The sequence below is a fragment of the Gymnoscopelus microlampas genome (genome assembly GCF_963454915.1).
Source record: "Gymnoscopelus microlampas genome assembly, chromosome: 16".
Lineage (NCBI taxonomy): Eukaryota > Metazoa > Chordata > Actinopteri > Myctophiformes > Myctophidae > Gymnoscopelus > Gymnoscopelus microlampas.
In genome coordinates, this window is record NC_139953.1 from 6,483,969 (window position 1) to 6,499,803 (window position 15,835).

At 42.1% G+C, this 15,835-nt stretch overlaps 2 protein-coding genes across 2 annotated transcripts in view; both read left to right on the forward strand.

Annotated features, from left to right (window-relative positions):
* The window catches only part of LOC311063614 (uncharacterized protein), a 41,689-nt gene extending 33,960 nt beyond the window's left edge, over positions 1–7,729 (forward strand). The window contains exons 22-25 of the mRNA XM_084083134.1: positions 143–337; positions 4,341–4,742; positions 5,098–5,292; positions 5,917–7,729. Coding sequence (XP_083939260.1) covers positions 143–337; positions 4,341–4,742; positions 5,098–5,292; positions 5,917–6,311 — 1,187 coding nt within the window. The 3' untranslated portion in view covers positions 6,312–7,729. The remainder of the gene's footprint in view (positions 1–142; positions 338–4,340; positions 4,743–5,097; positions 5,293–5,916) is intronic.
* Positions 7,730–9,162: 1,433 nt separating this feature from the next.
* Positions 9,163–15,513, forward strand: LOC311062795 (uncharacterized protein; the record flags this gene model as incomplete). The annotated part of the gene is made up of 4 exons (XM_084082013.1): positions 9,163–9,300; positions 11,657–11,853; positions 13,998–14,114; positions 15,289–15,513. The coding sequence occupies exons 2-4, from the start codon at positions 11,677–11,679 to the stop codon at positions 15,511–15,513; spliced, it is 519 nt and encodes a 172-aa protein (XP_083938139.1). The 5' UTR covers positions 9,163–9,300; positions 11,657–11,676.
* Between the last annotated feature and the right edge of the window lie 322 nt (positions 15,514–15,835).

A 15,835-nucleotide genomic window follows, 5' to 3' on the forward strand; every position in this document is an offset into this window, starting at 1 on the left:
TTGATGCTTTTGTGCGACACTGTAGTATGATCAAGTAGGGCATTCATGTATACAAAATGCTAAAACATGGAGCAACAAAATGTACGGTAGTAGTACCTCCAAATGTTTCCTAAACAGTTTCCATTTACATTAAATGTTGCAGCTCAACACACAGTGAGGATCCAAACAATGGTCAGAGGTCAAACCTTTGACTGTCACCACACTCTGTTGCAACGTGTGAGGCAGATGGGTGGGCTCCACCTAGAGGAGACCACCAGTGGGAAGGTTATCGTCGTCTTCTGTCCGGTTTCATCGCGCCACATGACAGACATTGAGGCAGCTATGAAAGACGTCCCAGGTAACAGCAGGCTTTGTTTTCAGTTTAGTTTTTTAATCCATCCAATTATGGAATTATTGCACTTCACTTACCATCTGTTGATGTGCATCTCTTGATGTGCAAATCTTCATTTCCTGTGTGTGACTCCTGCATTCTCCTCCTACACAGCCAAATCAATTTAAAAAATATAGCTGCAAGCAGCAATGAGCGGTTTCGAGAATAATGGCAGACTGGCAGACTGTGACAGAGTGGCAGACTGGCAGACTGGCAGACTGTGACAGAGTGGCAGACTGGCAGACTGTGACAGAGTGGCAGACTGGCAGACTGTGACAGACTGTGGCAGACTGGCAGACTGGCAGACAGACAGACTGTGGCAGACTGGCAGACTGGCAGACAGACAGACAGTGAGAGAGTGGCAGACTGGCAGACTGTGACAGAGTGGCAGACTGGCAGACTTTGACAGAGTGGCAGAGTGGCAGACTGGCAGACTGTGACAGAGTGGCAGACTGGCAGACAGACAGACTCTGACAGAGTGGCAGACTGGCAGACAGACAGACAGTGACAGAGTGGCAGACTGGCAGACAGACAGACAGTGACAGAGTGGCAGACAGACAGACAGTGACAGAGAGAGAGAGAGAGAGAGAGAGAGAGAGAGAGAGAGAGAGAGAGAGAGAGAGAGAGAGAGAGAGAGAGAGAGAGAGAGAGAGAGAGAGAGAGAGAGAGAGAGAGAGAGAGAGAGAGAGAGAGAGAGAGAGAGAGAGAGAGAGGCAGTAAGAGAGAGAGCGAGAGAGAAGAAGTGAACATGCATTAATTAACAAAGTCATGATTTTTGTTCAGTAAATTATATTTGGACCGGTTAAATTGGGGTTTGAACCAGGGACCTATAGACTTGTGGGTAGACAGTGTAAAGGATAAGGATAATTCCAGGTCCGTTCATGAAAGTCCTTGCGGTCTTGTTTCCAATGAGGGCCTGTGAGCAATTAGGGGTTAAGAGTCTTGCTCAGGGACACATTTCATTTCATCGACACATTTGCTGGCCTGGCCTGGAATCGTACCTGGGGCAACCAGGGCCTCTGGCTCCCTAGGTGGGCTCACTAACCACTCAGCTATGGCCACAGTACAGACTGAGCCATTGGATAGACAGAATTGGATTTCATATGTGGTAAGTTATCATACAGCATGGGTTGCTTATTATATACATACAAGCTCATAACGCGTCACATTGTAGATCGGCTGTATGTGGTTACTGTAGGTGTTGTATTAATAATTACATCTGCAAAGTAACAAGTAACTAAAGCTGTCATCTGCTGTAATTGTAGTAGAGTAGAGTAGTAAAGTAAAAGTACCTAAAAATTGTACTGTGCATGTGGCAGGTGTGATTGGTGATGAGTGAGAGCAGGTGAGAGGGGTGGATCCAATCCATGGGAATAGGGGGAATTCCAAATGATGATCACCTCAACGCATTGTTGGGGACAGGGATCGAGCCAGCGACCTATGGATTCACAGGCCTCTCTTCTCACAGGCCTCTCTTCTCATTGAGCTAAAGATATGGCCTCCCTGATGGTGTCTGTTGATATCTATAGGTTTTTCCGTCCTATAGGTTCTTCCGCTGTGAGATTGTAGATCAGCTATTTTCACAAGAAAGTACGTCATACATAAAAAACAACTACTCTCAAAAGCATTTCATGTTATTGTTTAAAAATTGCACATGTCTGAATTAACAGGGTCATGTTTTGTACAATGCAATTTAAATGTAAACTGTGACGAGTGGGGTTTGAACCATGGACCTCTGGCACATGAGACTAACAGTGTATTGATCAAGCTATTCAATGCACAGCCTTAGTCAGTGAAAAAGGAGAATCCAACAAAACAAAACAAAAGAGGGAATGAAGTACGTCTTACATTGAAAATAACTACTCTCAATAAGCATTTCATTTATCAATTGCATGTTTATTCATTGATACAATCATGTTGTGTGCAATGCAATTGAGTTGAAGTCTGCATGACGTGGGATTTGAACCGGCGACTCTGCGGTATCAAGGCAGATGATTAAGCCATTGGGCCAACAGACCTGTACTAGTGAAAAGGGAGTTCACACACGACTCACTTTCACGCAAATTGCTCAGAAATCCTTGTTTTAAATGTTTTTCAAACTGCTCAATATATTTCGGAATGGAAACTAGTGGAAAATAGTCGATCTACAAGCTCACAACGCGTTGCTATCTAAAAAGGTGTGAGATTGTAGATCGGCTATTTTCACAAGAAAGTATGTCATACTGTACATAAAAAACAACTACTCTCAAAAGCATTTCGTGTTATTGTCTAAACATTGCACATGTCTGAATTAACAGGGTCATGTTTTGTACAATGTAATTTAAATGTGAACTGTAATAAGTGGGATTCGAACCAGGGACCTTCGGCACATGAGACTCACACTCTACTGGTGGAGCTATCCAATACACAGTCTTTGACAGTGAAAAGAGAGAATCCAAGAAAACAAAACAAAAGGGCGAATGAAGTACATCATACATTGAAAATAACTACTTTCAAGTATGCATTTCTCGTCATCTTTAACAATTGCACATGTATTCATTGATATAGTCATGTTGTGTGCAATGCAATTATAATGAAGTCTACCTGAGGTGGGATTCGAACCTGCTACCCTATGGTTTCAAGGCAGATGATTAAGCGATCAAGCTATTGAACCAACACACCTGAACCTGTGAAAAAGGGCCTCAAACATGTATTTGACACAGTTTCACGCAAATTGCTCAGAAATCCTGGATTTAAATGTTTTTCAAACTGCTCAAAATTGCAGACAATCTAAGGGCAGAGCTTACTGGTCAAAGTGATACATGTGTTCCTCATGAGTCAAGGCACATGTGTAAGCAGGTTTAACGGCTGTCGGCCAAACGAGGCATGACTTTTGCCTGTTTAAAGTTTGCATTTTCAAAAAATTGCTATAGCGCCCCCCTTTGACCAATTGGAGTAAGATTGGTTTCAGTGATACTTGGAAGGACCCTCTACAATATTGCAAAGTGTCAAACAAATGTGAGTCTGCATGTATGTGTTAGGGGCAGATGAATAATTGTCATAAAAGCTGCAATTTTCATTGGCTTATAAAAGCTTAACGTTTTCACTTATGGAAAATCCGCTTGCTCACGTTTGTCGGCATTGGTCCAAAGTTCATGTGTAGACAGTTTCGTACAGATTGCTCAAAGATCCCAGAAAGCTATGGACTTTTACTGCTTTTTACTGCTTTTCATAGAATTCGAAATGGTGGGAGATCTAAAGGTCAGAGGTCAAAAGTCAGAGTGTGAAAGTTGTTAGGCATGAGGAGACGCATGTGTGCATCGAAGTTTCATGGCTGTGGGTCGAACAGGGCATGAGTTGTACCTGTTCAAAGTTGGCATATTTCAATTGAGTGCTACAGCGCCACCCTTTGGCCAATGTTTGTGAGTTTCGGGTTTTCGCCGTTTGGCATAGCCCTCTACCATATTGCCGAATTTCATAAAAAGTGACCACGCGGTTAGGCCAGAACTGGCAAAACCGGCGGAAGATCATGAACTCTTACAGATGTAATAAGGCTTCGGGCCTATTGGCCTCGAAACCTTAATTAAACACCTATGAGGAGGTAAGGAAGAGGCCCAATTTCTTTCCATTATGGCTGCTGTGCTTAGAGCCTATTAACCATTTTAACCGTATTCCCATTCTGGGGAGAACCTTTGCCAAAAAACAGCCCATTTTTGGCAAAGATATTAGTGGACAAGAGATCCAGTAGAACTAAGACAAGGCATTTTATGCTTTGCTGCGCATGGGTATGATGCTCTGAAAATAGCCCACCTACAAGCTCACAACGCAACGCAGACGTAAGCTTGTAGATCTGCTATTTTCGGCGCACAGCTAAGTAGACATCACACATTACGACGGCATCACGGCCCACCAAAACACATTTTAGTCGATTAAATCACCTGTACATTTTCATCAAACTTTGCTCCCCTATACTCCTCTCTCTTGTCTTCAGGAGGAGCACCTGTCATCCTGGTAGTGATGCATCACACGCATAACGGCGACTACCCACACATCACCAGGTCTCTGGGCAGTGACCACAGCTGGAACGTTGAGGACTTCGTCAACGTGCTCTACCACGAGACACCCGGCCTGCTGACGTGCCCACTTAACGAGCGGGCAGTTGCACAGCTGCACAGCGCGTTGCTGAAGCACAGCAGTGTTGGCCCTGCCGCTGCCAGTGTCCTTGTGAACAGTGGTAGTAGCAGTGTGAGCCCTGCCGCTATCAGTGTGTATGGTGGTAGTAGCACTGGTAAAACCAAAGGTGGTGGTCTTTTCGCAGGAATTTCTGGTTCTGAGCCAAGGTGTGCTCCGGTCGAGTGTCAGGTCTACGGCCGAACTGAGGACCATGGTCAAGGTAAGGTCAATTTCACACAACGTGAAATTTACAATAAAAAATAAATACATCTGTATGTATGATTTTTACCCAGTGTACTGGAAAACTTGAAACAGATGTAGATCGTCTGGTGGAAACCTCATACGTCCAAAACTGTTACTTTTCAGGATTCAAATTCAAAAATAGCAAAAGTAGCAGATCTACAAGCTCGTAGTTCTGCTACTTTTGATGCTTTTGTGTGACGCTGTAGTATGATCAAGTAGGGCATTCATTTACGAAAAAATACAAAAAGTTAAAACATGGAGCAACAAAATGTACAGTAGTAGTATCTCCAAATGTTTCCTAAACAGTTTTCCATTTACATTAAATGTTGCAGCTCAACACACAGTGAGGATCCAAACAATGGTCAGAGGTCAAACCTTCGACGGTCACCGCACTCTGTTGCAACGCGTGAGGCAGATGGGTGGGCTTCACCTAGAGGAGACCACCAGTGGGAAGGTCATCGTCGTCTTCTGTCCGGTTTCATCGCGCCACATGACAGACATAGAGGCGGCTATGAAAGACGTCCCAGGTAATAGAAGGCTTTGTTTTCAGTTTAGTCTTTTAATCAATTAGTTATGGAATTATTGCACTTCACTTACCATTTGTTGATGTGCATCTTTTGATGTGCAAATCTTCATTTCCTGCGTTTGACTCCTGCATTCTCCTCCAACACAGCCAAATTAATTTAAAATTAAACACCTATGAGGAAGTAAGGAAGAGGCCCAATTTATTTCCATTATGGCTGCTGTGCTTAGAGCCTATTAACCATTTTAACCGTATTCCCATTCTGAGGGGAACATTTGCCAAAAAATGGCCCATTTTTGGCAAAGATATTAGTGGACAAGAGATCCAGTTGAACTAAGACAAGGCATTTTATGCTTTGCTGCGCATGGGTATGATGCTCTGAAAATAGCCCTTCTACAAGCTCACAAAGCAACGCAGACGTAAGCTTGTAGATCTGCTATTTTCGGCACAGCTAAGTAGAAATCACACATTACGACGGCATCACGGCCCACCAAAATACATTTTAGCCGATTAAATCACCTGTACATTTTGTTGACTAAAATACAACTAGACTAAAATCTAAAACATATCAGATGACTAAAATACTTTTCATCAAACCTTGCTCCCCTCTACTCTCTCTTGTCTCCAGGAGGAAGACCTGTCATCCTGGTAGTGATGCATCACACACATAACGGCGACTACCCACACATCACCAGGTCTCTGGGCAGTGACCACAGCTGGAACGTTGAGGACTTCGTCAACGTGCTCTACCACGAGACGGTGCCCGGCCTGCTGACGTGCCCACTTAACGAGCGGGCAGTGGCACAGCTGCACAGCGCGTTGCTGAAGCACAGCAGTGTGAGCCCTACCGCTGCCAGTATCCGTGTGAACGGTGGTAGTAGCAGTGTTGGCCCTGCCGCTGCCAGTGTCCCTGTGAACGGTGGTAGTATCAGTGTGAGCCCTGCCGCTGCCAGTGTCAGAGAGTCTAATACATTTTTTCGGTGGATAAAGTCAAAATTCGTATCAGATCCTGCGTCTAGGTGAGACATGACCTTTGACATGATATAAATGTCTCAATAGGTAGACTAAATACAAGCACCCCAATTGTATAAGTTATATTGTATTAACATACTCTACCATACAGATTGGACAAAATTAGCTTTTATTCATTAAAAAAAGTAAGTTTTTGCCAAAATAGCCGATCTACAGTGCAAGCTCCCAACTCGTTGCGTTGTGAGCTTGTACATTGGCTATTTTCGGGCAAACCGATATGGTGTAGGAGGCCTGGGGGATCAACGGAATATATCCACCTGTTTCTTGGCTGTGTGTTTTCCACTTCCTGTCGGATTTCATTGGATATCATTAGTCATCTGACCGGTTTCATTGGATTTCATTGGATCAAAAGACAGGAAGTGGAACACAGTGAAAAGCCTAGGAAACAGGTGGATAGGGTTTGAGTAGTTAACCACAGTAACTACAAGTGATTGAAGGATTTTACTGTGTGATCAGCATTTGTAGGTTGGAGTGGGGCTAGACCTGCCTTTTCTAATTAGAAACACCTGTGTAATTGTGTATAGATGTAAATGTAATTTTGTTCACATCTTGTTAAGAGCTAATTTACAGGCAGTGCTATCAGATGCTGTTAATTTATTGTTACTTTAATGGTGGCGGCTGGTGTTGTATTTTAACGTTTCCCCAGTGGATTAGGCCATAAATAACCACTTGAACCGTATCCCCATTCTGTGGGGGAACATTTGACGAAAATAGTCTATTTTTGGTAAAGGGGTGCATTTCGCCTTTCCGACATGTCGCCTTTCCGACGTTAACGTTACGAACCCTATACCTAACCCTAACCCTAACCCTAACCGCACGCGGAAGCCACTAGTCGGAGTGGCGAGATGTCGGAATGGAGAGCACCCCCCTTGGTAAAGATATTTAGTGTAAGCCTATTAAAAATACAGTCAACTAAGTATAGGGTTCAAGTGGTTAAAGCTTCTATTTGACATGAAATGCTCTTTGAGAATTTCATTGTATTACTTTCTCATGAACGTACAGTACATTTAACCAGGACTCCGATAAAACAAGGGCAATACATATGAAAACAACATGTAAGAGGTTCATTTGTCCATGTTTCGTGGAGAATTATTGGAAGTACCACACTACGTTGGACATGATCAACTATTGATTAATGCTGTAAATGCACATTTATGTGAATAAACACACATGATAATATCTTGATTAATGCTGTAAATGCACTTTATGTGAATAAACACTGACAATAAATCATGTAATCTAATAAGATACCCACATCTCTCCTCAAAGTGTAATTGAAATTAACCACTTCAACCACAGCGTTGCTATTCTTGGGTAAACATTCGCCAAAAACGGCAGATCTACAAGCTCACAACATGGTGCATTGTGAGCTTGTAGATAGGCTATATTTTGTGAAAAGACTTGGCAAATAGGGGAAAAAGCTGGGAGGCTATTAGGCCTCTGGGGACTTAAGTTTGTTAATGCTATACATGCACAGCTTTATGTAAATAAATCTGCTTCTATGAATAAATCTGCTTCTATATGTACAATTATTTGGAACATACATTTCACTGCACTCCTATACTATTTTAATATCTGAATTGTTTTTTGGTTCTTTCCTTCTATTTCTGTTCTTCTTCCCTTTCCTGAAAACTACAAATGATGGGAGCTGGTACAACAAAATAAAATAAAGAAATCATCCAGTGTTATACACAGTGGTGGAAAAAGTACTCAAATGTTTTACTTAGGTAAAAGTATCAATGCTGTAATGTAGAAGTTCACTGTTACAAGTAAAAGTTTGGAATTCAAAATTGACTTGAGTAAAAGTATTGGTATCAAAATGTACTTAAAGTAAAAAAATGTTTGAAAATAGCAGATCTACAACGATGCGACGTGTTGTGAGCTTGTAGATCGGCAATTTTAAAATAGCCGAGGTATAAAATAGGGCTTAAGTGGTTAATGTATGTTTTATAATGTAATAATGTATATCTGCAACGAAACTAGTAACTAAAGTTTTCAAATAATTGTAGTGGAGTAAAAGTACAATATTTGCCTCTGAGATGTAATGGAGTAGAAGTAAAAGTATAGACAATTGAAGTACCTCAAAATAGGCTCTATGCACAGCAGCAATATTATCACTTCCTTCACAGGTGTTACCAATGATACTAATGAAGGCTCTGTTCCATTTAATGTAGCACAGTGGTTTCCACGACCCCATAACTCTGAGAGTGTACAAATGGAACCAAATTGGTTCCATTTTTACACTCTCAGAGTTACACACCCGTAAGGGGCCATTTGGAAGCCCATGAGGGTCCCTGGACCCCAATTTTAGACCCACTGGTGTAGCAGAGTGTTTCCAGTGAGCCAACATGCACAACATCAGCACCCTGACTCAGTTTGACCAGAATGGAACAGAACCTTCATTAGTATCATTGGTAACACCTGTGAATGTCTTCATAATATGGCTGCTGAATAGAGCCTATTGTACTTAAGTACAGTACTTGAGTAAATGCATTTAGTTACTTTACACCACTGGTTATAATAACATAGAGTTAAAACCATAGAGGTATAGGTTAAAACACCTGTTAAACCTGTCATGTGAAAATACAAATTGAAGTTGAAACAATGGAACAGTGCTGCTGCCATCTACCGACAGAACCCTGTCACTACGTCTCCCTGTGTTGTAGTTAGTGGTTGTTTACAAACGGTCACACAGACCAACGGTCTGCCGGGATTGTCAGTAAAGTGACTGAATGAATGACTGATAACAGTGAACACATGACATCTCTGTCACCAACGCAACCCGACGTCTATTCCTAATGGATCGCCGCTTCAAAAGACGTCGATCGTGTCCACACTGACAGACTTTTTCTGCTCCAACGATTAGACCTCGATCATGTGTTTCTCCCTTTGAAACCTCGCATGTTTTAGACAGATTATGATAGATTAACACTGTTGATCCAGCTGGAAGTGGACTTCAACTGACCCCCACACACAGCAGGTGGGTTTCTTAATTCTTCATCAAATCATCCTCCATTAGTGCATATTCCCATGTTATTCCCCACATATGCACGTGCAAAGTAGTGAGTATATCAGTGACAGCTACTACTATAGCATAATAGCTCTGGTCCACCGTCCATAGCCTTAGGAGGAGTTATCCTTCAACGCTATGTTACTTTCAAGCCGTTTCCCGCAACCCTTTGTAGCGCAGCCTCGACTGGAGTAAAAAAGAAAAAAAAATCACTTTCGTTATTCACCAAAACAAAGACGGTTTTAATATGTTGAAAGCCTACTCTCCTTGGTGGGAACACTCGGAGCCCCACACCTCACGTCTAAAATACACCTTTTTGGCCAGATAAGAAAATATTCCACCGCATGGAAAAATGTCTTAGTTGCTCCACTGCGCTCCCTACAGATCTGACCAATGGAATTCTTCTCATGACATGATCTGTAGGGGGCGCAGTGAAGTGTTGCCAACCGGTGGATTATTTTACATTTTGATCAAAAAGTGTATTTTAGACGTGAGGTGGGGGACTCCGAGTGTTCCCACCACGGAAAGTAGGCTTTCAACATCTTAAAACCGTTTTGGTTTTGGTGAATAGCTAAAGCGTATTTTTTCGTTTTGACGAAAGACGAGAGGCTGTACTACAGGGGGTGTGCGGGCAACGGCTGAGAAGTACCATAGCGTTAAAGGAGAACTCCTTCTAACGCTCTGGACCACCAGTGCTAAAATGACCCTCATAAAGAAGATTTGTCAACATTGTATCAGTGTTTTTCAAAAGCAGTCACAAGCTCACATACTTTCACGTCTGCTATTTTCGCACAGCCACCATACTAAATGGCTTAAAAAGTGTTGCAACTCATTCATTCAAGCCATGGGGACCCCTCTGTAACTCCCTCAACGACCTAGCTGTAGAATACAACTCTCGTAGACGTATTTATGATTCTGACGTTTTCAATCTACCAGAGTTGTAGGGTTCACCCCCCAGACACTCCAAACATGTACAAATTGAAAATAAAGGTTCTTACCCCCACGCCCCAAATGTTAACTCTCACTACGGGGTAGTAGTTTAATGTAATAATCCATATCTTTCAATAAATAAGTGTTTTAATGCCGTCTGTGGCCCGTCTGTGGCCGATTCTATCGGAAGTTCCCAATGGGCGGGAGTGACGCGCCCATCTGGTGAAACCCGGAATTACACTCAATGTAAAAAGGAAGTAAACGAGGGTGAAAAAATAGCGTTCGGCCACATACGGCATTAAAACACTTCTTTATTGAAAGATATGAATTATTACATTAAACTACTACCCCGTAGCGAGAGTTAACATTTGGGGTGTGGGGGTAAGCACCTTTATTTTCAATTTGTACATGTTTGGAGTCTACGGGGCATACCCTAAAACCCTACAACTCTCGTAGATTGAAAACGTCAGAATCATAAATACGTCTACGAGAGTTGTATACTACAGCTATCAACGACCCATATGGAGGTCCCCGGACCCCACTTTGAGAAGCATTTCCTTGACATCATTGTGTTGTGCTTGTCAATAACTATAAGGGAACACTTTGCATTGATGAGCTCTGATCAATGGAGACAGCAACTAGTTTAACAGTCAAAGTAGGTCACTATAGCTGCAGCTAGCTTGTGTTGCTAAGCTAAAATGCAGTGGTGGAAGAAGTACTCAAATGTTTTACTGAAATAAAAGTATCCATACCACAATGTAAAAATAATCTGTTGTACGTCAAAGTTTGGTATTCAAAATGTATTTTAGTAAAAGTATAAAAGTATTGACATAAAAATGTCAAATGTACTTTAATTACCCAAAGTAAAAGCACTAGTTATGCAGAATATCCAATTTCAAGTTTTAAAATGTATAAACATCTTTCGAAAATAGCAGATCTACAAGCTCACAACAGCACGCTTTGTGAGCTTGTAGATCTGCTATTTTCAATAAGCCAAAGTATATAGGGCTGGAGTGGTACGTTACTGTATGTTTTGTAATAATAATCCAAATATACAACAGTACAACTAGTAACTACGGTTTTCAAATAGAATAGAAGTAAAAGTATTGAAAATACTCCAGCAAAGTTCATTAAAACCTCAAAATTGTACTTGAGTACTTAGTTACTTTCCACCACTGCTAAAACAAAATTTAAGACCTGGAACGCATCAGTGTCATTTTTTTTATTTGAGCCACTTTGGCTATTCAAAAATAGCAGATATACAAGCTCAAAGTGCCGCACTATGAGCTTGTAGATCTGCTATTTTTGAAACATTTTGAAAATGTGTGAAAAGCTAAAATGTTTGAACTAAAAAAATGCATATTGTGTTGTTTGTGCTTGACACATTTTCTTGTAGGACACACTTGTCGGTGTGACATGCTGTTGGGTCGAGTTCTGCGGGTGACGTCCACGTGGTTGAGAAGACCCAGTGTTGTTCTGTGTGAGCAGACATTAACCCCCAGACTGCTGCTGTCTAAAGAAGTGTGCTTCACTTACTGTTACCTTAACCTCATCAGTCCACTGAAGATATCCACAAACAGGATTACAGTCAAGGTATGCTTTATTTATTGTGCTTATTTCTTATTATTATTTGTATTTTATTAGTGTACTTATAAGCCTTATATTGTTACTCTGCTTATTATTTTGATGTCACAACCTTGCCTTTTTATTGTGCAAGCCCCTTGTAAACAAATAAAGTCATAGGTAATATTGCATTAATGTAATGTCAGCACTTTAATCTGAATGGCTGAGTTCCATACAGTGCATACACATGCAAAGTATTGAGTATCAGTGCACAGCTACAATAGCATATAGAGCGTGCCAAAAATCCTGAAGGGGGCGTCAACAAGTGTCTTTAGGTAGCGGTATCTTTGAGGGGTAAAAACCAGGTTGACTTAACATTGCCCAATGCCACGCCAATGCCACGCCCCCCGTGGTGAATACACGTTGGCACACGTTGGCACGCTCTATAGATTCTCAAACTTGGATGCTCTCAAACTCAGGACCCCTATTTTGCTATAAGGGCAGGACGGTATTTTAATGACGTCACGTGCACGCGCACATGGCACACGCACACCACGCACATTTAATAGACCAATTATTTGTTTACAAACATTGAGACTGGATGCACAGGTTATTGTTTCACGTAATCAATTCTCAACCTGTTGTACCAGCGCACCCCAACCCCCTCTTGTGTGTTGGCTAGTGAGGTGCGTCCTAGCGAGACCTGATAGAATGGGTTTCATTGCGCGCATACCTGTTGCATGCATACTGGTTCTTATCAGTGTGACGTCGTCTGTTAAGGGGTCTATTTTACCTTGAATTAGGAAACCTGTTTGTATAGGAAATGTTTTTTTAGCTTAGTTTTAGTCTTTTTAAACTAATACAAATTCAAGGTTGCCTTGAATTATAGAGTTGAAACTAAAAGTTTGCTTTGAACGAGTATCTTTCTCTTCTTTGACGGTGGCTGAGGCATTGCTGCATGCAGATAGGATTCTGGCAGCAGCCCTACTGAAGCCAAGATGCTGTGTAGCGGCTTTGCGTGTAGCCTATAGAGCGTGTCAACGTGTCGCCACCACGGGGGGGGGGGGGGGGGGGGGGGGGGCATTGGGCGTGGCATTGGGCGTGGCATTGGGCAATGTTAAAGGAGACACACCATGAATTTCACTTTTTTTTTTTTTTTTTTTGTATTTTTTGGGCTCCCCAGTGTCTTTTTTTTTTTTACATTCAGTCATTCATTCTCATTTCAGAGATTTTCAGAATGGGCGTGTCTGAACAGGCCATCTCAGAATGGCAAGTTTGCTTACATCACGAACCATTCTGCCCATGTATTTTGACAGACAGAATTACTCAGTAGCACCCCTCTGCCCAACAGGACGTTTTGGTATTGCAGCTGAAAGTGCTTTTTAAGCCTGAGAGAATTGACTTGGGATGAGTATATCTGAGTGTTGATTTAGGCTCAAACCTTTTGAAAATGGTTTGAGGGACATACACCATATGATATTAAATATCAAATATTTTTTTTTAATTCATGGTGTGTCTCCTTTAAGTCAACCTGGTTTTTACCCCTCAAAGATGTCCGCAGCTACCAAAAGACACTTGTTGACGCCCCCGTCAGGATTTTTGGCACGCTCTATTGACCCATTAACAGACAACGTCACACTGATAAGAACCAGTATGCGTGCAACCAGCGCAATGAAACCCATTCTATCAGGTAGGACGCGCCTCACTAGCCAACACAGAAGAGGGGGTTGGGGTGTGCTGAAACCAGCGCACCCCAAAACAACAGGTTGAGAATTGATTACATGAAGCAATCACCTGTGCGTCCAGTCTCAATGTTGGTAAACAAATAATTGGTGTGAGGAATCTGAGGAAACATTTTCACACTCACTTGTAAACCGGTTATGCAAAGTAGCCATTTGGGTACTTGGCTCGTGAATCTACGATGGGGGCACGTGGGTGCGCGCGCGTGCCAGTGCACTGTACCGTGCCGTACCTTGAGCGTGAAAAAATGACTGGCCACACGCCGTCCTACTCCGTGTGGCCTCCATGACACCACTGCATACATACCTATATACCTACATACACAGTATTGATACTTTTTCAGTAACATTTGAGTCCTTTTTCCACCAATGCTGGTTGGAGAAAACAAAAAGTATGTTTTTTGTGGTTTACTGATGAACGTTGTGTTTCATTAGCTGACGGAGTGTGACATGATGCAGCCTGCCAGTGTCACCTCTGACATGGCCGCTGTGACCGACGAAGACGCCGATGAAGATGTCGCCACAGAGGCCAGGGTGATGGACGAGGACCAGGTGAGGGTCGTAGCGGTCAACACTTCCATCTACAATAAGCAGTGTTGTAAAGTAACTTAAGTACATTACTCAAGTAATGTACCTAAGTACACTTTTGAGGATTTTTTTTTTTACTTTACTGGAGTATTTCCCATTTTCAATACTTTTACTTCTACTCTACTACATCCCAGAGGCAAATGTTGTACTTTTACTCCACTGCAATTATTTGAAAGATTTAGATTATTATCGCAAAACGGACAGTAACCACTTCAGCCCTATGTACATTTCGGCTATTTGAAAATAGCCGATCTACAAGCTCACAATGCATCGCATTGTGAGCTTGTAGATCTGCTTTTTTCAAAAGATTTTAAGACATTTCGAACTTGTGAAATAGGACATTCTGCACAATGAGTACTTTTACTTTTTGCACTTTAAGTACGTTTTGATGCCAATACTTTTGTACTTTTACTCAAGTGCATTTTGAACTCCGGACTTTCACTTGCAACAGACCATTTCTATATTGCAGTATTGATACTTTTACTTAAAGGCATTGTAGGGAACATTAAGCCTAAATTTAAAAAATATGTATATATATATTTTTTGCATTTTCTCCCCTCTATCAGCCACTATATAATGATGCTGGGGTGTTTTCCTTCATTGAAACACAGTCCTCTGTCTGAAATCCGTATTTTCCCTTCTGTTTATGTTCATGTTGTTTATGTCCGGGTCGTAAATTAACGCACGCATGTGCGTGTCCGTGCGCGTCCGTGCCCGTATCAACTTTTTACTTTCGGTTTTAAAACGCTCTCAAACTTCTTTTTTGAGGCACATAATTTACTTTTAAAAAATCGTTTGGATAGAATTTAGTTGTTTAGCTTCATATATGTGGTCAATTTATCATGAAAGAGCCTATTTAAAAATATAAATTCAGAGAACCGTAGGGTCGGGCATTTCCGCGAATTGTATCCGCATAAGGCAACCTATTTTGGGCATGACTCATTTAAAAAGTCCGCCCTGCGTCACCCCCTGGTGGTCGGGGAAAAGAACTGCTGGAGGGGCGGTGTTTGACAACAGCTTTTTTCTTTGATTATGTCTGAACTCCCTACAATGCCTTTAAGTAAAAACATGCGAGTACTTTTTCCACCACTGAACAGTAGTAATAATAAGTCCATGAAATCTCCCCTCTCTTCACTAGCTGGCCAAGTGTGACAGTGTCTCCCGTGGGGCCGTGGCTGCTGCTGCTCCTGCCCGTGATGAAGACCGCGGTGAAGGTGTGGATAGGCGGGGAGAGAGCGGAATGGAGGATGAGGATGTGAGGGTGCTGATGACGACCGCTAGTGGCCAGGTGGATCCAATTGGCAACGAGACGCAAGAGACGGAACCCACCACCACCGCCACCACCGCACTACCTGGCGAGTAACACTCACTTGATGTTTTTTTCCCCCCTTCATCTTAAACACTTCGCACTCTTATTTTCGGAATTCTTAGAAAATGTGCCGCCAAAAAATGGGAAAATAACCCATCTAAACTCTAAAAAGCTCACGATAAGCTGTGATGCGACACGCTTTGAGCTTGTAGATCTGCTGTTTAAAAAAAAAAGAAAAAAAAGAAGTTTTCACCGGGCGCCTAGGCTCCAATGTAGCCTGACAGCGCGTCACGCTGTGAGCTTGTAGATCGGCTATTTTCAAATATCCGATGGATATAGGTTTAAAGCGCTCATGTGGCCTGTATAGTCTCTTCTT